This window comes from Microplitis mediator, chromosome 6, assembly GCF_029852145.1.
Source record: "Microplitis mediator isolate UGA2020A chromosome 6, iyMicMedi2.1, whole genome shotgun sequence".
Lineage (NCBI taxonomy): Eukaryota > Metazoa > Arthropoda > Insecta > Hymenoptera > Braconidae > Microplitis > Microplitis mediator.
In genome coordinates this window covers 21684652-21708284 of record NC_079974.1, presented here as the reverse complement: position 1 = coordinate 21708284, position 23633 = coordinate 21684652, and the positions used below count along the sequence as shown (strand labels likewise).

The window sequence follows — 23633 nt, the reverse complement described above, 5'->3', positions numbered from 1 at the left end:
TAAATATATATTTATATATTCATATATATATATATACATATATATATATTTATATATATATATATATATATATATATATATATATTTATATATATATATATATATTTATATATATCTATATATATGTATATATATATATATATATATATATATATATATATATATATATGAATATATAAATATATATATGTATAAATATATATATGTATAAATATAAATGAATATGTATATTTATAAATTTATTTCAATGATAAAAACAGTATTTTTAATCGCTCCCTGCCAAAGAAAAAATCGCTTCCAGCAAGCGATTTTTAATCGCTACCTGCTAAAGAAAAAATCGCTACCTGCTAGCGAAAAAATCGCTTCCAGCAAGCGATTTTTAATCGCTACCTGCTAAAGAAAAAATCGCTAGCAGCTAGCGAAATAATCGCTTCCAGCAAGCGATTGTTAATCGCTAGCTGCTAAAGAAAAAATCGCTAGCAGCTAGCGAAATAATCGCTTGCAGCAAGCGATTTTTAATCGCTAGCTGCTAAAGAAAAAATCGCTAGCAGCTAGCGAAATAATCGCTTGCAGCTAACGATTAAAAATCGCTAGCTGCTAAAGAAAAAAATCGCTAGCAGCTAGCGATTATTTTTTTCAGTGTATAAATGTGAATGTATATAGCTGTATATATGTTGAGATATATAATTGCATATATGTTGATACATATATTGAGATATATACTTTCGTACATTTTTATATATATGCAGACATATACATTGACGTATATGATAAAATATATGTCTGCATATATTTTTTATATATTTCACGTATATCCTGACATCTATGAAATCATACATGCATACATTTATATCAACATATAACTGAAAATATATTTGACGTATATTTTTTTTGCGTACATATATTTTGTATATATCACATATATGTCACGTATATTATCGACGTATATTTTTTCATGCGGGAGATGAATTGATTAATCAATAAAATAAATTACCAATAGATGGAGTTTTCGCGGTTCTCGATGGACTGGTCGGTCTTCCGCGATCATTTGAATGCCGATCAGGGGAACCACTGCGTGATTTACTTCTCCACTCTAGTTCTCTCTCCCATCTGAGCTCCTCGCGGCGTTCTCCTGCAACCTTTCGAAACTACAAAATTACGAGGGTGATTAGGGCACAAGCGAGGACACACCACCACAGTTAAGGGTTTAGGCAAGAGGCACATTTGTGCGCAAGACGTTCAATTATATGCATTACGAGTTAGATGAGTTATGAGTGTGTTGTTTGCTACTCGGTACACTGTCATATATTTGTATATGTATATGAAGATGTATAGATATATCTGCAGCAGCAACAGTTCAGCCAGTCAAGTTTAATTGAAGACATGTAGACATGTAGACATGTAGACATCGAGGTATTACGGCGAGCTTATTAATTTAAATATGATATGTTGAAGCCATCAAGCCGTGCATCATTACATCTCAAGTGTAATCGATAAAATGTACTTCTGAGTTTGTCGAACGAGTCTAATTTACTCAAGTAGTAACGGCGGGTAAAATGGACCGACTAAAATTTTTTTAAATTTAAATTACAAGAGACTAAATGGGTCTCCAGAATTTTTTTTTTAACTCTCATGAGACAACTCGGACATAAGGGGCAAGATGGGGCAGCTAAAATTGCTGATGAAAATAAAAAATTTACAGGCAGTTGTAAATTTTCATTTTATTTAAAGAGTTTAATTAAATCAATTAGGGGAGGGTGGGGCAGAGCGGCCCCCCCTGAAATTTTGATCAAAAAATTTTTTTTTTTTCGACTAATTATTATAAATCCGATATGTTTGCGCATTTTTACCCCTACGCATGACATTCGGGGCAAAATGGACAAGCCCAAAATTTTGAAAAAGTGATTTTTTCATATTTTTATCGGCAAATTAAAAAAAAATTATTATAATTCCACATTTCTAGCCCTAGGCATAACACCTAGGGCAAAATGGACCAGCCGAAACTTCCGAAAAAATTATTTTTTCATATTTTTCGGCCGTTCTCTATGTAAGAGGCAAATTTGGTCACTAAAAATTTATAAAAATTAAATTTTTTTTTTTAATTGATAAATTTTTGAAATAAAGTAAAACTATAGAATTGATTTTTTTTTTTTATTAAATAACAATTAGTAATTAAAGTAATCGAGAGTGAACGATTTATTACACTTTAAAAAATTTTTTTTTCAGAATTTTTGCAAAATGTCCATAAATTTGTTTGAAATAGGACAAAAGTAAAGTGATATTATGGTTGAAAGTCACAAAAAATAATAATTGGCTTAGGGGGGCCGCTCTGCCCACCCTCCCCTAATTTTTTTTTATTTTACGGGAGCTTATTTTCCCCCACATTTGATTTTTTTTTAATGGCAGGATTATATAGATACTGATTATTATTAAAATAAATTTTTATATTAATAACCGGAATTAGCAACGAATAAAAATGAATTGTTGGATGGCAAATAAAAAAAATTGTTTTTTAATGAGTCAATTATTTGTTATTGTTACGATTTAATGAACGGACGATAAGAGTGTTTTTGAAGATAATTGTCATGTTTTGATGGGAATTATTGCGAGACAATAGAAGCGAGTGAGCGCAAAAGTTTGTTTTTTAAAAAAATGATATTTTGAAGTGACTGATGTTGATTCGCATGCTCAACTAGCTCGCTAATTAGTGAGATTGGGCGAAAAGAGAAGAGTAGAATGAGGATGGGGATGAGAATGAGAGAATGTAAATGAGTAGAGAGAAGTGAAGCAATAAACTGGGGTAAAAAAAATAGCGAGTAGTATAGTGAGCGCAGAGAAACAGTTGGAAATGACATTTCCATGATGATGACGCAATCAACGACAGCCGCGCTCAATTCAATTTAAAATAGGATTTTAGCAGTGTGTGCTTAGTGCTGTAAATTTATTGAAATTATGTAGACTATCGTGTTCCACCATGAGTTTTCGTGTCAGTATACCGATATTCGACAGCTGCGCTCACTCTGTGGAGATCGAGAACATGACGAGCTTAACACACTTGGTTGCTCTATTCAATTATTTTACTTTTCTTTAAGTTTTTATAGTTTCGTTATTCTAGATATTCTTGAGAAGAGATTTTTATTATTTTCATAAATGATAATATTTAAGTTGAATCTCTTCTTCAAGCTGTCAGTATAGCGCTGATACGAATCTGAGTAAACGGAGGAAAAAGAAATGCTAAAAAATTCACACGTGGCAACCTTGAACGCTCACGTTAAAATAAAAATTTAGCTAATAGTCTGGTGGGTTTCCGCGTACGAGTTTCGGAATTTATTCGGCCTCAATTTTTTCGCGCCATTTTCTTCAATATGGTGTACTGGTGATATAAATGTACGTTCCATAGGACAATTTGGTGTAATATTTTTTTAACCAAAATTATTTAAGCAATTCCATGATATTGTCATTTTCGTAGTGGAAATTTTTTTTTTTTTTTAGTACTTGATAAAATAAAAATAAAAAAAAAAACATTTTCTTACTTTAACTTTAGTGAGAATTTTATTGACTTTAGTATAGAAATAAAAAAATATACACTAATGCAAAAAATTAAAGGAGCAGAAAAATTTTATAAATTTTTTAGTGATATTTGGAAGGCTGTAACTTGGTGAAAAATGATCGTATCGAGATTTTAAAAAAAGCATTCTACAGTTTGAAATCTCTAGTTTTGGTGCATTTTTTTCAAAATTTTTTTAAAGCTCCGGTTATTGCGCAAACATGAGAAATACCGCGAGACAAAAAATTTCTAAATTTTTTTTTTTTTTCCGAAGAGCCCACGGACCGCGGAAAAATTCTTTCAACTAAACGAATGTATAGCTCGTTTAGCAAATTTATTCAGCTTTAATTTGGTTTTTTTTTAACTTCGTAGGACGATTTGTCGCAGAGATATCAGCCTTCAAACAGAAAATGATTCATTTGGCTTTGATCTTCGATATTTCAGGTACCAATGATCGCACAGAAAGTTAAAGGGCGGCGTTGAAAACTTGAATAAATTCCCTACAAGACTCTGTCATCAGTTTTTGGAAAAAAAAATTTTTTTTATTTTTAACATCCATCAGAAGAAAGTACAAAAAAATGACTTTTTTTGGATTTTTAGTAAATCAACCGCTACTCTGCAAATATCGATAAAAAAAATAATGTTGCCAAGGACTTTTTTAGCTTAATGTACCCCCAAGACCCCTGTAAATTTTGAAATTAATCTATCGAACCATTTTTGGGGAATCATTGATCAAAGTTTTGCTAAACAATTAAAGGAGCAAGTTTTGTTCCTTTAATTGTGTAATCATAATCAAAATTAAAAAATTATTTTTTTTGGACTTTTCTCAAATTTTTGCGTTGGTGACTCAGCAAATGCAAAGAAATGACAAAAAAAATAAAAAATTTCCAAAAAATGGCAAAAAAAAAAAATTTAGAAATTTTTTGTCTCGCGGTATTTCTCATGTTTGCCCAATAACCGGAGCTTTTAAAAAATTTTGAAAAAAATTCACCAAAACTAGAGATTTTAAGCTATAAAATGCTTTTTTTAAAATCTCGATACGATTATTTTTCACTAAGTTACAGCCTTCCAAAAATCACTAAAAAATTTATAAAATTTTTCTGCTCCTTTAATTTTTTGCATTAGTGTATTTTTTTTTATCTTATCGTGGTTTTTTTTTATTTATTGTTAATACATTAAAATTATCTGAATTCGTGAGTTTGAAACCTTGAAAAAATCGTATATCTGAAAGAATTAAATTTATCGTAAAAAGTCATAGGTTTTTTTTTAATTTTTATTTTATCAAATAATGCAAAAAAATCTGTCTATCGATTGACCCTGCGGGCCAGCCCTAAAACTTCCCGCTGTTTTCGAGCTCTTCGAAAATACTTTTGTTTGCCATTGTTTTCGAAAAAAACCGTTTTTCAGCATTTCTTTCTCCCACGATATCTCGCGAACGAATTAACCGATTTTGATGGTTCAGGCGGCAATCGACGTATTTTATTGAGTTCTAGAGCTGATTGGATTTTGAAGTCGATCGTTTAATTCGTTTCTGAGAAATCATGAAAAAACAAAAAAAACATTTTTTTCGTAATTCGCCAATATTTTTGAGTCTACTTAATCAAATGATCTGAAATTTTCAGAAAAGTTGATGGCCAACAAGCTCTTTCGATTGCCGCCTCAACCATCCAAATCGGTTCATTAGTTAAAAAGTTATAAAGAGTTTACATACATACACACACACATACATACATACACGCGGACATCATTCTGAAAATAGTCAGAATAGCTTTCTAGGATCTCAAAACGTCGACATCTGATGAAATTTCGACTTTCGCAAATCGGGGTGAAAACAATAACTTTTCGAATTTTTCGAAAATCCTCGATTTTCTTAGCGGGAAGTTAAAAAAAATTCCATTTCGAAAATAATAATGTCTGCAGTTACGTAACTTCCACGTTTTTACCTACGTCGCATTACTGTTATCAGTTTGAAAAAAAAATTTTAATCAAATTATTTGAGTGGGGACATATATATAAATACATGAATCAGTCTGTTACCAATCATACTGAAATTGCTACGACACAGTGCTCGTAATAACTGTCAGCATAAATAAATTCTAAATTTTGTTTCCGACAAGAATAAATATATTTTTATTCAAATATTTTGAGCAGTACAATAATTAAATTAAAAAAATGTCGATAAAAATTTATTTAATTTTGGGTATTGTAATGGCCATTATTTTGTTAACCGAGAGTTGTTCTATACAGACTAACCCAAACTGCGTAGAAGAGGGACAACAGGTATGTATAACTCATATTTTTAATATAAATCTACATTACACTGTAAAATATGGGGAGTTAATTCGGAGTGATCACGGATTTTATTTAAATTCGAATCCACTCCGTGACTCAGAGTTTGGGAGTTTTTTTAAAAAATCACTTTGCATACAGAGTAAATAGAAACTTCGTCTTTTTATCAGAGTGATATCGGAGTAATCTGGATTTTATTCAAATCCGTATTCACTCCAATTCGGAGTTTTAATATTAAAATGAACTCTTCTTCAAAATAAACTTTACTCCGAGGGGATAAAATAAAAAGTCATCTGCTCCGCATTTACTCCGGATTTAATCCGCGTTCACTTCGCAAGCTCGTTACAGTGTAATATTAAATATTTTGTCCATATATATGGCGGGGAGAGGGCTCGCAATCGGGTACTTTACTCTATACACTGTAAAAAAAAAAATAAGGAGTGAATTCAGATTTTATTTGAATTCAAATGCACTCTGTCACTTGGATTTTAAAAAAAATCAGGGCACGTACACGGAAAAAAATAAATAGAACTGGTTACCATGTCAGATAGTAGTCAGTGCCATCTGTAGAAAAAAAAAATAGAGATAGCAGTGGGTCCTATCTACGTAGTACTGGCTACTCTCTACATTGTTCTCAGCGCTATGTCAGATGTTGCTCACTACTATCCTACATAGTACACTCTTACATATTGCTCAGTTCTATGTACATAGCAGCCAGTCGTATGTCAGATAGCATTGATTACTTTTTAAACATATTACCCACTGCTATCTGCAGATAGCGCCTGCTTCTATGTCAAGATATTGCTGGTTACTGTGTAACATAGTAGAGAGTTCTATGTAAGATAGCAATGAGTACTATCTGAGATTTTTTTTCCGTAAGGACTTAAATAATTTTTTTTAGGGATGGCGCTAGTATTTATTATTGACAACGAACAAATAAAATTATTATCAAAACTAAATTAATTATGACTTATTCAACTACGTTTACGTATTTAAATATATAATTATTAATTATAAATGATATTGTTTTTTATTTGTTTATATTTATTTATATTACGTATAAAAAAATATAATTACATCATATGAGTTCGTTAATTGCTGAGTACTTAAATTTTAAATTTTATTTTATAAAATAAGTTTTTTTCATTCATGATAATAAATTTACTAAAACAACATTTATTATACAATTACAATTATTAATTATAATTAATGAACACTTGAATTTTGAATTTTATTTTATAAATTAAGTTTTTTTAATTTACGGTAGTAAATTTATAATAATAATAATTATTATTATAATTTATTTATTATTATAATTATTATAATAATTAATAATTATATATTTAAATACGTAAACGTAGTTGAATAAGTCATAATTAATTTAGTTTTGATAATAATTTTATTTGTTCGTTGTCAATAATAAATACTAGTGCCATCCCTAAAAAAAATTATTTAAGTCCTTACGGAAAAAAAATCTCAGATAGTACTCATTGCTATCTTACATAGAACTCTCTACTATGTTACACAGTAACCAGCAATATCTTGACATAGACGCAGGCGCTATCTGCAGATAGCAGTGGGTAATATGTTTAAAAAGTAACCAATGCTATCTGACATACGACTGGCTGCTATGTACATAGAACTGAGCAATATGTAAGAGTGAAATATGTAGGATAGTAGTGAGCAACATCTGACATAGCGCTGAGAACAATGTAGAGAGTAGCCAGTACTACGTAGATAGGACCCACTGCTATCTCTATTTTTTTTTTCTACAGATGGCACTGACTACTATCTGACATGGTAGCTAGTTCTATTTATTTTTTTCCGTGTACCAGCAAATTTTTTAATTAAAAAAATTTTTTTTTTAATTTTCGATCCGCATTTACTCCAACTCGGACTTTTCATCTTAAAATAAACTCTTCTCCGGAGTGAATTTCACTCCAAGACAATTAAGGAAATAAAAAATCAACCGCTCCGTATTTACTCGTGATTTAATCCGCGTTCACTCCACAATTTTTTCACAGTATATGATCATAGTATTTATTGCAATGATTATTATTGCACGACTCGTGCTTTACGATCGAAAATTTTTTTTCGCCTCACTTCGGTGACTATTTCAGTTATTATACCCTTGTTAGTTCACGGAATTAAGATATTTTGCATACTACTTTAAAGTTAATTTAATGGAGATTAGTTCCATACTTTTCAAAACTTTATTTAGTTCAATAAAAACGGAAAAAACATCAAAATAGTTTCAAAAAATTTCCTGTCCGTCAAGTACGGATCCCGTATACATGATAACTTGTGAAAAAATCCAGTAATTGAATCAATTTTTTTTTTTTTAATTCTTTGAACGATTTGTAGGTCCCCTATTGCGAATGACTAGGTATCTCAGTGTTGTTTAATTACAATTAATAAAAGAACAAAAAAGGCTATATAACTATATCTATATAAATCTATGTAAAATTAACATGGATGGTGATATATCTATACATTATACGTACATTTATTCCACCAGGGGCGCTTGCGCATTACCGTCCTAGAACAGCTGTTTTTTTTGCTAATTGGTACGCTTGAATTTTTTCAATTCAATTTTTTTGTATTTTTATTTTTATTTACATATATTTTTTTTTGTTATTAATTGAGATATTTTGAATAAGTTCTTTTATAATTATAAAAAAATACTAATATAATAAAAAAAAAAAAAAAAAAACATGACAAGTTTTAATGAAAGAGAATTGTTTATATTTTAAATTTATTTGCACTTCCCGCCATTTTTTTATTGTTATTTTTTATTTCATAATATATGAGCATTACGAGTCGTGCACTTTTGGATTTTCAAAATTTTTGATTAATATAGCATAAAAAATTTTTTTAATTGCAGTGCTCTACGAAGAAAGACTGCTGTATCAGAGTTGATTATACGAAAACATGTTCAGGTTATCCAGTTTCGGTATGCAACTATCAGCTGATGCCAATTGCATATTAAAATGGATCGGTGAAGTCCTGCAAATAATCAGGGAATATTTGCGACTGACTCATTTTAAGAGAGCAAACAACCCTGGAGAAGATTTATGAAGCAAATGAGCTTAATGTATCATGTATTGATTAAAAAAAAAAAAAAAAAAAATTTCTGTTGGTGTCCTCATATTGTCTGGCCCTATCCTAATTATTTTATTTTAATTCCTTATTTAATTAAAAATTTTATTAATAATTTTTATCCATTTTTGTGGATGTAACAAACAAGTTATTCAGTACCGTTTTTTAATGATTAGTATCGGATTAATGCATTTAGTAAATAAGTGTTTTAAACTAACGTCAAGAGGCCAGAATGAGAACGGAAAAGTTGGTGTGCAAAAATGTATTTATATATAGATATTAATTATCACTATTTTTTAAAACTAGAATCGTAGTTTTATGATAGTGTTGTTTCTGTTTGTTCAAACCCTTGAAATTTTTTAAATTTTATTCAAAAAATTTGAACAAGCATAAAAGTCCTATAGACCCGAACGACCATGTTTTTTTTTTCTTCAAATTGAATAACAGCCAGCGAATTTTGTAAAAAAAATATCGCTAATGAGAAGACTTAACAGTACATGGAGACAAAAAATACTAGAGAAGTTTGCTGACTAGAGAAGAGAGAGAGCTGATGAAGAAGCGTAAAAAGTTTTATAAGAAGAAGAAATTACATAGATAAAATGTGTAAATGGTGAAAAAAGAAGCGACAAGTTTTAGAAAATTAACAGCTAACATTTTACCAACACTCAAAGCGCACACCAGTTCAACACTGAAAAGCTCTGGTTTATAATTCTCATCTTACAAACTCAACAACACACTTTCCTCTCTCTCCCTCTCTTTCTCCTTTTTTACCCACACTATATATCTAGTCCTCTGGCTTTCAAACACAGAAATCAAGAAAGCTTGACAATTAATCTGAGTAAACATTAGTTGTACTCAGATAAATTTACAGTTTAATTTAATGCTTTTCATTAAATATATATATCTATATATATATATATTTAATATATATTTCTAAAGACGAGAGATTAAAGATTTGTATGAAGAGTGTGTATAATATGAATACAGCTGCTGTGAAAACAAACATCTCAAATGAATAATTCGTGTCTATGTCTATATATACAAATATATATAGACATATAAATACATATTGAAGTGTTTTTACCTTTTCGAGTTCTTTGAGACTTGCTGGAGATACATCCGAGTGTCGTCTGAGCTCAGGACTGCGGGGTGGAGCGAGACCACTGCCAAGATTCGCCGTTGGACCACCGCTTTGACAACTAAGCCGTGCATCGCTGTGGCGTCTTTGTAATGCTTCGAGGACTGGTACTTCAAGTAATGAGTCTGTTGATTCTTGTGTTACAATTGGTTGTCCACGTGACGCTATTTTACGCCGACAAACACTACACCGCCACGTTGACTGAAAGGGTTATTTTATTTTTAATTTTAATTAATATGGTTTAAATAAATTAAGCATCAATATTTTATGGATTCGATTTTTATGAATTATGATTGACGAAAAAATATAGATATTGATATTTTTACGCTGAATACGTTGGAAATATCAGTCGATTTTTTTAGAGTTTGATGGTGGAAGCGATTTAAGTTTTTGGAAGTACATGGGCAGAGTCATCCGCATTTATTTTCATATGGGTCTGGTTTCGGAAAATAAATTTTTTCTAGGACTTTTTAGGGTTCTGCTATTAGAGGACATCATAATGAACAAAAAACGTTAATATTATGATGAGTTATTTCCAACAGGACCCAAGTTAGAGGCCACTCTATAGAGGATCATCTACAACCATCTCCACCCATGTCCACCCTCCCTCAAATGGGCCAGAACTCAAAAATTAAATTTTTCTTAGGACTTTAAGGGGCTTTCCCTACTAGAGGACATCATAATGAACAAAAAACGTTTATATTATGATGAGTTATTCCCAACTGGAGCAAAGTTACGGGCCACTGTTCATAGAAAGACATGGACAGCATCTCCACCCATCTCCACCAAATCCTCATATGGACCCGAACTCAAAAAATAATTTTTTTCTCGAGACTTTTTAGGGTTCTGCCACTAGAGGACATCATAATGAACAAAAAACGTTTATATTATGATGAGTTATTCCCAACAGGAGCAAAGTTACAGGCCACTGTTCATAAAAAAAATATAGACGTCACCCTCCGAGACTTTCTCTGCTCAGACACACCATCATACTTCGAAAAAAAATTCTTTCGGGACTTTTCGGAGTTTTTCCTACTATAGGACATCGTAAGGAACACAAAATGTGCATCCGTGCTTTTAACGAGATGAATGTTTATGTGCTCTCAATGTGATTTATTTTTTAAAAGTCAAAAGTTCAAGCTTCAATTTGAACCCACGCACAATTATTCCGCCTCATTACCGTCCCTTGAAATCGTTCATTAAAAAAACACCAGCATCTTTTAATAAATTTACAAACTGATATTCTGAAATCTTCCCATACAATATTTTAATTTCCGCCATCATATTCATCGTGTCAAAATCCATTAAAAATAAATGAAATTCCTTAGACTAAATTGATGTTCTACTATACTTAGTATCGATTATTACTTTACTTAAAATGATAAAATATTTAAATAAATTCAAAAGTAAAAATTCACCTAAAATAGTCTCAGAATTAGGTCACGAGAATTTGTTTACCCAGAAACTTTTTTTCTTTTTTTACCGGAGGAAATTATCTATTAACAGGTCTCTTGAGAGGAGAATTAGAGGAAGAGAAAATCGGAATTACCGCGAATGAGGAAGTAAATGCGAGTTGGAGTAATTATTAAATACGAGTCAAGTTTTATTTTTAAAATTCCTGATTAAGACAATAATTCTCGGGACTTAACGATAAATAAACAGCCAACCTAATTTTTATATTCATATTCTCCAGCACATTTATTATCATTATTTTATTCCACTGCATATTTTCGCGTCATTAAATGAGAGTGGATAGAAATCCTTATTTTTTTTGTTTTCAAATTAATCCGCTTAAAGGCATAAGATATATTAATTATATAAAACATATATATATGCATAAAGATATCAAGAGAATTAGGTCAGTTAAAAATAATTTTTTAAAACAGGAATTTCAGCCTCGCGAACTAAATATTAATTTTTTTAGTTGATTAAAATTTTAAAAATAATTATTTGATACATTTACATATCGAAGCAGTGATTAGTTTCAATTGGTCACTAATTATTGAGTTTATTAAAGGAAAATAAAATGAAGTTGTTCTCCTAATTAATGAATTATTGAGATGAAGTGAAAATAATGAAAGTCTAAATATAAAATATTGAATGAAAAAATAAATCTACTTACCGGATCATCATAGTCTTTTGTTTCAGAATAAGAGGCGCAATCATCGCAAACCTTGAACTGACATTCATAACAGGTACGTGAGAAATCATCGGGTTTGAAGGCCTTGAGGCAGACTCTGCAAGATCCAGCTCTACTTGCTGGTCTTCCTGGTTCTGGTTTTCTATTCAAAATAAAAAAAAAATATATATTATTCTTCAGCAATATCTGCAATTGATGAATGAATTTTTAAAATTAATGAAAAATAAAAATAATAAAATTTACTGCTGCAATATTTCTTTGCGCAAATGGACATTGGATGTTAACAAGAAGAAAAAAATCGGGTCAAAGCGTCAGATGTGTGAGATTTCCCGGCAAACAATGAGAGTGAGTAAAAAGAGTAACTACGGAATTGGATAAAATATATATATATATATATATATATATATATATATATATATATATATATATATATATATATATATATATATATATATATATATATATATATAATAGAAAAAGTTTTTAAAAAAAAATTTATATATATAAATAAAAAAAATCAACTGGAAGTATTTCCGGTTCACGAGTATTACGAACAGTAGTGCGATAACGAGTTCTCGTTAAATAAAATGGCTGACCAAAATGATCCAATGACACACTAGTAGTTTTTTTCACTTTACTTTGTACTATTGTATTGTATTTTTTTATTTTAGTTTTATTTTATTCACTCAAAAAGATTAAGGGAAATTTCATTGATCTGTAAAGCATTGAAATTAAAAAGTTCAATTAATTTTTTTTTAATGACTTTACTTTATCGGAAGCTTTTTTATTAATTAAATATACTGTATATTTGATATATATTTGAAATCGTAAATATTTATACTCACGGTTTTATTGGCTCGATGACGGGTGCCTCTTCTTTTGGCACTAGGTCCTCGACGGGAGTAACTTTTGCCGGCGAGCCTTTGGCAACTGCAACAAAAATAAATATTCACTGTAATTTGTTGAGTAAATATTTAATTTTATATATTTACTGAATGATAAATGTCAAAAGTTAATTGAATTTTTTTACACCCGGGAATAAATTCAAATTATTTGAATAAAAAAAATCATTGAAACTAAAGAGGCAAAAAAATAAATAAATCTGCAAGTAAAGAATCGAAGTTTTTTTTTTAAATTGCAATGGTGGCCCACTTATCTTTCATATCTCTTCACCCTTATTTTCCATCGCCTAAAGTATCCCACAACCACCAGTGCAATTTTTTTTTGTTCTACTTTTGTAAAGTTGATAAAATAGAGGGATAAAGAACGTCGACGTCGATGGTAATATAAATTGCGGCAATTTTCCAGATCACTTGACAAGCCCTCCTAATAATTCCAAAAATATATGATAATAAATCTATATATATATCTATACACTTTGTGCTTAAATAAATTTTTAATTAAAACTTTTTAAAATTTTATTTTTAAATAAAAAAAAGTTATCGAATTCTTTGCTTTTTGTTGCTGGAGGATTCAAGTGCTTGTACTCCGACAGTCTACAAATATATATATATATATATATATATATATATATATTATTGTATTTTATTTATTGTTTTCGTTCGCTTGTTAGACCCTTTAAGTCACGAAGTGATAAAGAGAGCGATAACTTCTCACTCTTGTTTTTGCGATCTCAGATTAATACCTTGAACTTTTTTTTTTCTCTTTATTTATTCACTGGAATAACTCACTAACAATGTACTAGTAAGTTTAACGTCTTAATTATTTAACTAAAAAAATAAATTAGTAAAATTAAAATTTATACTTGATAGCTTTTAATTAAAAATTCTTGTCAACTATCAGATTACTTCCGATGGTTGGTAATAATTTTCCGAGTATCAGTCTCAACTTAATACTATATTATACAAAACAATAATAAATTATCCCCATTAAATTATATTTTATGCCAAGCCTAAAACTTTTTGTTTTAACAACTTTCCTCACTAATCTCTTTTTCTTCCCACTTTACTTTTGTTTGATCATAGAAAATAAATCCGGAAATCTTATTTTATACTTGAACAAATTCAACCCCATGAAATTGGACAAAATAGTCAACACTATCAGTGTATTTAATTAATTACTCCATTAATTACTTTTTTTTTTATTTTAAAACAAAATTTCCCGGAAAAAAAAGTTCTTATATGATCATATATAAATCATATAAAAGTGACTCACATAAAATCATATAAAGTTTTATAATGAAATTGGTCCTATAAAAACTTATATGACTTTATAAAATCTTATATTTTATATAAGAACCATAAAACTATGTAAACATATATGATTTTATATAACCGTATTAAACTCTTTTGTAATCATACAAATTTATTTATGACTTTATATAAAATCACATAAATTTTTGTTAATTATCTGAATTCTTAGAAAAAATTTGTAAGGTTATATAAGATTTCATATATGATCATACATGGTTATGTATAACCATATAAAACGTGCTCTTGTAATTTCATAATGTTATATATAACTTTATATGAAGTTACATGGAATTTTAAAAAAATTTTATGAGATTATACGAATTATTATAAGATCATATGAGTTTTTATACAATCATATATGACTGCATATAATTTATAAAATTTTATCTAGTAATGTTAGAAACTCATATATAACTTTATGAAAAATCACATCAACTATTATAAAATCCTGATAAAATTATATAAATTCTTATAAGAATTTTATAAGATCATATGAGCTTTTATATGATCATATATGATTATATATAAGCATATAAAACTTTATTTAGTAATTTTGTAAAGTTATATATAACTTTATATAAAATCATATCAATTTTTATAAAGTCCTCACAAGAGTATATTAATTCTTATAAGAACTTTATAAGATCATATAAGCTTTTATATGATCATATATGATTATATATAAGCATATAAAACTTTATTTAGTAATTTTGTAAAGTTATATATAACTTTATATAAAATCATATCAATTTTCATAAAGTCCTCACAAGAGTATATTAATTCTTATAAGAACTTTATAAGATCATATAAGCTTTTATGTAATCATATATAATTTTTATATATTTCTGATATGATCATATATAAATTATATATGAATATATATATACATGATCATATAAAATCTTTTTTCCCGGGTTTTTAAAAATATATACAATACATTCGTACTGACTACTTACTAATTTAATAAGCAACCGTATATATATATATATATATATATATATATATATATATATATATATATATATATATGATACATTATGAATTCGAATAATGAATTAAAACTGGAGTACTTTAACTAAAAAAAATTTTAATTATTTAAAAATGTCACGACTAATGACCATTTTAATTATCTTCGTTAAAAATTTATAACAATTATTTTTGTTTGCTAATTAGTAATTACTAAATGAATAATTAGTAAAAATGAATCAAAATATTATGTAAAACTTTTAATAATTTAATAACATGATTAACAATTGGTAAGTTTTTAATTATGGACAATTTTTTTTTTTTTATAGAGACGGATAAAATTAAATTTAACGGCAGCATCTCGCTTATCGTGATAGAGAAGCTACCGAGTGACCAACCAGTGTTGAAAACTCATGAATATTCATGGCGTTACGAAAAATGAGTCTACGATAATGGAAGTAAGATAAACAAAAAAGAGAAAAGTGTTATTAAATAAACTTTTCATGCAGTTGAATAAGTTATTTGTGTAATAATAGTTTGGAAAAGTGGGTGATGATGAGCGTTTAATTATTTATTTTTATGAATTATTTATCAAATGTATGGTAGCAAATGGTTCTAATAATATGTTACTGATAACATTTATTATAATTATTAAATTTTCATATTAATTTATGGATTTACGTGTACTTGCATGTCTCTTTGACTGTTTAATTACATGAAACAGCAATTAAATAATTTGAATACTATTAATTTTGTTGGTTATCAAATACAGTAGAACCTCTATAACTCGAACTCCAAGGGAGAGGCAAAAAAATTCGAGTTATAGAGTTTTCGAGTTATAGAGGATTTCGAGTTAGGCAGCAGGAGCTGTCGAAATTGATGTGTATTGCAGTGAATCCTAACTAAGTCTAAAGGCATGATAATTTTACAATCGCTAACGGAAAACCTGACGTCAGCTATAAATTCCATTACCATTTCGTAGAACTGGTAATCCTAATAAGACTTACATACGGTAATAATTTTAAATTCGAGATAAAGAGGTCCAAGTGTATGTATTCGAGTTATGGAGGGTAAAAATGTACAGAAATAGCTTGTAGGGACGCACTAATTATTTCGACTTATAGAGGGTCAAAATTTCGAGCGGAGGTTTTGGGGCTTGAAGGGAAGGGGATGAAAGATTTCTTCGAGTTTAGGAGGTTTTCGACTTATCGAGGTTCGACTTACAGAGTTTCTACTGTATTTCATATCTGAAATTTTTTTTCCAAAGGGAGACAGATTTAGATAAAAAAATTTCGTAATTAAATCTTTTCCGCTACTTTGGAAAAAAAACTGGGGGTAAAATGAACTTAAAAAAAAAATTTCTTCGTAAATTAAAAAAAATATATTTTATAAGTATCGGCTATGACTTGAATATTTAAATTTAATTTATTTCTTTACACAGATTTTCAATTTTGATCAAAATTTGAGTTTTTTAATTTTTTACACGAGCATTCCTATTGTACTCTTTTCAATTTTAGTAAATATGGAATTTTTTGTTGTCTAAACTCAAAAATGGTTTTACTACTCAAGCTGACAAACTTACCCCCCACCCCACTTTTCCGAAACTGTATCTCTATATAGATAAATATTAATTACACTTAATGATCAGTTCGATTTCATTAACTTACAGGTAATGACTTCTTGAAGGCTGTAATAATAATTGTTTATTTAACAATTAATAACGATAAAATAAAAAAACATAAAATATAAGAGCATCAAATTGGTTGTGAAGTTTTAATATCAACTCGGGTTATTTTAAACGGAAAATTAAATTTTTTATGGGTTGAGAAGATTAAAAAAAATATAAAAAAGCGTTTACAATGACATCTCTTAGCTTATTACTTCTTTTAACAATGTCTGCGAAGCATTTACGAGGTTTTTACTTTATTTTTTTTATTTTATGTTATTACTATTATTATTATTGTTATTTTTATTTTCCCGTAGTTCCTGTAGTATTTTCCATTCGAAGTAATTCCATTCGATTCTCGCCGAGAATTCCATTTTAAAATGTATCCAGTTGAATCGAGGGGCGCGAGGCGGGGAGCAAGTGACAGAAAAAAAAAAAAATAAAATAAGAGCAGGAGTAAAAGACGAATAGAAGAGTCGAACGTTGATAGAGTTATGGTTACAAGTTTCGAGGCAGACAGGTTTAATTTTCGAATCGACTGTCGTCTTTTATCAATAGCCTTTAACGATACCTCATTTTTTTAAACATTTTTCATTCACAGTTGACATTATTACGAAATGTACAACTCGAGATAGTAAGTGCGCTTTATCATCTTCAACTGAACCCCGTAAAACTCGATGTATTACTTTATTTTACAGTCATTATTTTATGAGCTGGCGTTTTTATCGATATTTAACTATAAAGTACTGGTTATATTTTTTTTTATCAAATTTTCATCCCTTAACTTTATTACTTGCACTTTTTTTCTTCTCTTCTCGTCTGTATTTTATTTTCTACTTTACTTTTGGCCTCGCAATCTTAATTTCATTCTTAGTTTCTCCATCGAACTCGGCTTGAATAAATCAGGTCAGACTTACTGAAGCGTTATTTTACGTAGTCCATATAATTTAAAAAATATTATACAGCAAAAAAAAAAAATTGATAATTATAGAGCGTAATTGTTTCATCTTGAGTGGCTTGTAATGATTTTTTTTAATAAAAAAAAATTAATAGAGCACTTTTTTATAATTGCCCGACAATTAAATGAGTATGGAAGATAATGAAACCGGAGTTAAAAGATTTTTTTTTTAAATAAATGAGTGTTTTTAAAAAAAATATCTAGTTAAATTTTTTTTTTAGTTCTTTTTTTAGAGGATTTGTGAAGGTGTTCTGTAATAAGGGCTTATTTGTAAGAGATTTCGAGTCATTTATAAAGAACGATCATTAGCTTCAATAGGAAAAACATCTTTCATGTTTTTTGAATTCAAGATTTATAGGAAAACATTCAAGTTTTAAGCAGGAGGCAGAGGGGTAAAATAGACCTTTTACAAAAGTGTAATTAGTGCAAAAAATTATGATCCTGAAGTTAGCAGATAATTAAAAATTTTCGGATTTTTTTTTTAGGGAAATCAATTGCAGAAAAATAAAAAATAAAAATATGCGCATGTAGAAAATTTAAAAAACTACAGGTGCAATTTTTTCAATTTTTTTTTTTTATAATTTACGGTCTAAAATAAAATCCAAAAATTATTAGACGTCTGCTAACTTCGGTATCATAAAAAAATCCACATTTTTTTTTAGGGAGCCCGTTCTACCCCTACTTCTCTTACTTGACTTTTGTGAATTTGAAAGTAAATAATTTTTGTAAGGCATTTTTTTTTTTCAATAAAAAAATTTAAAATAATTATAATAAAATAAATGAAATTACTAATAATTAAAAATAAAAAGAAAAGACGGATATCGATAGACAATGACGTAATTTATATTGAGAATTTGAAAATTTCCAGCACGTTTTCAAGATGGAATATATCCGAGGCTTAAGGGGTGCGACCTAACGGAGAATGCTTATCGAAGGCGACGTCAATTCAATAAAACCGATGATATTTATCATGCCATCGTTTTCCTTATTGGACTGGTTATATATATTTCAAACCACACACTTGCTCTGTTTGCTTCCACTTTGCTCACTCACACGGCACCTTTCATCCTTAGAATCTCTAGGCAAATTTCTAGGCACGTGCCACCTTATTTTATTTTTCATCCCTCATCCTTTTTATTTTCTTCCTAGTAGCCAAGTTACCGAGCTAAAATATACAAGGGTCGGTTGAATTTGAATACCTTTAGGGTCAAAGTTTTACGAAGGACCGTGAAATGACGGAGCTCAAGAAATAACAGAAAAAACGTACAGGAGAAAATAATAAGAAAAGAAAATATATATAGATATATATTAGAAAAGAAAGAATCGGTATGACCGAATTAGAAGGAAGGATAAAACCCTCGAGGGTAAACTTGGAGGCTCGTCTTATTCACTCTGTCTTTACTTTATCTTTTTGCCGACTACCACCTTCTTTTCTCCATCTCCACCGCCTTCACTTCCACCGCCTTCGCTACACTTCAAGTTTTGCTAAAACTTTCATCTCTTTTTGACTCACCGCCTAACCCCCCGCCCCCTTTCCACCTGCTACGTAATACGGCTTATTCGCCGAGACTATGTGACTAGAGACTATACCGAGGTGCTAATTGGACTCAAGACTTTCAGACTACGACCTTGCCAAGTAACATGACCTGATGGCTTCCAATTCATTTTACACATATCCCACTCCGGCAGTTTAATGAAAAAAAAGTATAACGATTCAGACAGTAGAAAAAATGAACAAATAATTCTGGGATTTATAAAATAAAAATTAATTGAAGACACTTTCAGAAAGTTACACTGTAAAAAATCACCGGGGTAAGGAAAGCGGTGTAGGTGTTAAAATCAGCGGTGTTAAATTTAAACACCGAAAGCGATGTAAATATAACGCCGCCGCTGGTGTAAATATTCTGTACCGATGTTAAAAAAAATTCTCCGGTGTTAAAATAAGACCATTGCCGGTGTAAATATTCTATACCGGTGTTAAAATAACGCCGCCGCCGGTGTAGATATTCTACACCGGTGTTAAAATATTTTACTTTGTGAATATTTTTACTTACTCGATCACTATACTGCTAAATAAATGATATTTTTTATTAATTTTCATAAAGAACTGACATTTTTTGTGTTTTATAATCTTTAAAGTTATTACTCCAAGCGGACGCAATTTACCCCGCTTTTACACCGACATTACTCCACTTTTACACCTGTTACGCCGCTTTTACTCCGCTTTTACATCGGTTACCCCGATTTAACACCGGTATTTTTAACACCGGTGTATTACTCCTCCTACACCGGTGTAATTTCATTTTTACACCGGGCGGAGTTAAAACGAGTCCATTTTTAACACCGCTCTTTTTACAGTGTATTACTTTGTTTTTACACCGGTTACCCCGCTTTTACACCGACTTTACTCCGCTTTTACACCGGCTACCCTGATTTAACACCGGTATTTTTAACACCGGTGTAGTACTCCTCCTACACCGGTGTAATTTTATTTTAACACCGGGCGGAGTTAAAACGAGTTCATTTTTAACACCGCTTTTTTTACAGTGTATTACTCCGCTTTTATGCCGATTACCGCGCTTTTACACCGATATTACTCTGTTTTTACACCGGTTACCCCGCTTCTACACCGACTTTACTCCGCTTTTACACCGGCTACCTTGATTTAACAACGGTATTTTTAACACCGGTGTAATTTCATTTTTACACCGGGCGGAGTTAAAATGAGTCCATTTATAACACCGCTCTTTTTACAGTGTATAAAAAATATTTAAAGGAGTTTCTAGTTTATAATTATTATTTTTTATTTACGTCGGTGGATGGAAAAAAAAATATATATGACAGATAAAAAAATATTGTGGTATTGTTGTGTTATGTTTGAAATTATCGCTTTATATTATTTACGGGCACGTTAATAATTCACGGAAGATTTATTATTTAGATTAGATGTGTCACTTTTATTTGTATTAAAAGATATGACGGCTTACTTCGAGTTGAGCCTCTTGCGGTTCGATATAATAGATGTGAAGAATTGATACAGAGGAAATTTTTTATTTATTGGAAATAATTGTAATAAGTAGGGAATAAAAGAATGAGGACAAAGGAATTGGAAAGCCGTGCACACCTCGAATGGTCACTTTTCGCGAGAAATTGCGGGAAACGAATAAATTACGATTGGAAATGAGTTTTAAAATAAAATTTTGACCCTCAAAATTTATGACTGCCCATTTTATCTCGCTCTCCTCAATTCAATCCCCTTTTTTGATCGTTTATTAGATTCGAGATGATAAAAAATAATCAAAATATATCAAAATCTAAATTTTTGAATTATGAGGGTTTGAAAAGCGATGAAAAATAGAAAAATCAGCTGCTAAGCCATTCCAGAATCCGGGCAGAGCGTTTTTACTTTTCAAACTCATATATCTCACTAAAAAAATTTACATTTTAAAATATTTATTATACTTTTAAATTCGGTGTCAAACTGACTTGAAAAACAAATCAAACTTCGGAAGTTACAGAAAAATTTCTCGATGGCAAAATAGAGACTGCATTTCCGAATTTCGAAATGGAAAATGAAAAAAAAAATTGAATTTACGGTAAAAATAAAAAATTAAAATATGTCCAGTTCTAAAAACTAGACCAATGCTCTCGGGAATCTCTAAGCCGCTTCCATTTTAAAGCAAAGAATAAAGTATAGAATAGAATACAAAACAAATGGAAACCATATTTCAATATCTGCAGTCGTATTTACATTTTATTTGTTCGCAAATGCCTAGACGTCTACGAAACATGATAAATAAAAGTTTTATTTATTGTTCTGTATGATAAATGCTTACTTATGTGTATAGTACACGCAAAAGTATTACTAATAAATAATAAATAATAATTCGATAAACAAAAACTTACCGTTGCCCGTTACAGTCATCAGCTGCCGCAATTTGCTAAAAGTCGTTCCTGTATCTTCGGGTGTTACTGATTCAGCAGTCGTTTCTGGCTGCGTTGTCACCATCTTAAATGAAAAAAAAAAAGTATATATATATATTTAATCAATCAATTAAATGGAATTATTAATCAGCCGGTTTGGTGCAGTAGCTGCTTGGACTAGTAATCAAACGGACGCGGGTTCGATCCCAGGCCACCGCGAATAGAAAAAAAAAATTATTATTAGGTTGAAAAAAATTTTCTAAGCCTTTTGATAGACATGGAAAATACAATATCGCAATTATATAATGATAAGAATTATTTATATACTTTTACTTGATGATCCTGAACTTAACAGACAATTGATAATTTTCAGATTTATTTTTCAATGGTTTAATTAAAAAAAAGAAAAAAACTAAAAAAATGCACTTGTAGAAAATTTAAAAAACTATAAGTGTAAGTTTTTCAAATATTTTTTTTCTTATTATTTATCATTTCAAATAAAGTTCAAAATTAATTAGACGTCGGCTCACTTCAGTATGATCCTGAAGTTAGCAGACAGTTAAAAATTTTCGAATTTTTGTTTGAACGACTTAATTTTTAAAAAAAATAAAAATAAAAATATGCACATGTAGAAAATTTAATAAACTATAGGTGCATTTTTTTCAAATATTTTTTTAAAAATAATTTATTGTTTAAAAAAAAATCCAAAAATTATTAGTCGTCGGCTAACTTCAGTATCATCACTTCAGTATCAATTTTACTTGATATAAAAATAATTAAATAAAAAAAAAAAAATGTTTGCAAAAAGTTTTCTTAAAAAAACGTGATACATATAAAATATAATGATACTGAAGTTAGCCGACGTCTAATAATTTTTGGATTTTCTTTAGACGGTAAATTATAAAAGAATAAAAATTTGAAAAAATTCCATCTGTAGTTTTTTAAATTTCCTACATGAGCATATTTTTAGTTTTTATTTTTTTGTGATTGATTTGTTGAAAAAAAAATCCGAAAATTTTTAATTGTCTGCTAACTTCAGGATCATAAAATATAACATTTATTACTTAAAAGTTTGAGGTAGCAATTAATAAAATAAAAAAATATCTATCAGGATAATTATGATATAATTATGATATGATATCTAATGAACAGCTTATTGAACAATCAAGTGATCGACTTTGATGAAGTACTACGTATATAATCTATGAACCTTGATATAAGCTTTAGAGCGTTGATAAAGTCCATGCTCACGTTCGATCAGCCATCGAATGGATAATATTAAGCCCTGATATTACTTGTACCCTAGGATGGATTATATACTACAGACTACAGACTACAGACTACAGATTATAGACTACATGCCAAAGTAGTAGACTACTAGACTACTAGAACACTAGAACACTGGGTGGAATCCAATGAACAGAATGTTATCAAAATACTTGATGTGGCCGAACAATAAGAATCTCTGGAAACAATTTCATGTCTTGTCAGTATTGTTCTCGTAAGTAAATGAGCGCTTGTAGTGACAATAAAACGACGAGTGTTTTATACGTTGTACAACGTAATAACATCAACGGACGATAGTGGGAACAATGAGATATTTATTGATAAAGTCCAGAGTCCAGGGTCGTGGAAAATGATTCAAGGTTGGCACAAAAGGAGATGGATGAGGTGGAGAAGCGCCGGCTGCTGA

The 23633-nt window shown here is 29.5% G+C and overlaps 1 protein-coding gene across 3 annotated transcripts in view; it reads right to left on the bottom strand.

Moving 5' to 3' along the window:
• LOC130669312 (regulating synaptic membrane exocytosis protein 1) overlaps positions 1–23633 on the bottom strand; it is a 126300-nt gene that overhangs the window by 60727 nt on the left and 41940 nt on the right. For 2 of the 3 annotated variants that reach the window (XR_008990155.1, XM_057472114.1), the window contains exons 3-7: positions 21923–22025; positions 13059–13143; positions 12196–12355; positions 10020–10274; positions 995–1148 (exon numbers count right to left, since the gene is read on the bottom strand). Coding sequence is in view for 2 of the 3 variants with exons in the window: in XM_057472114.1 (XP_057328097.1) it covers positions 995–1148; positions 10020–10274; positions 12196–12355; positions 13059–13143; positions 21923–22025 (757 nt within the window). In the remaining variant the exon portion in view is untranslated. The remainder of the gene's footprint in view (positions 1–994; positions 1149–10019; positions 10275–12195; positions 12356–13058; positions 13144–21922; positions 22026–23633) is intronic. The other variant, XM_057472115.1, reaches the window with a different exon arrangement.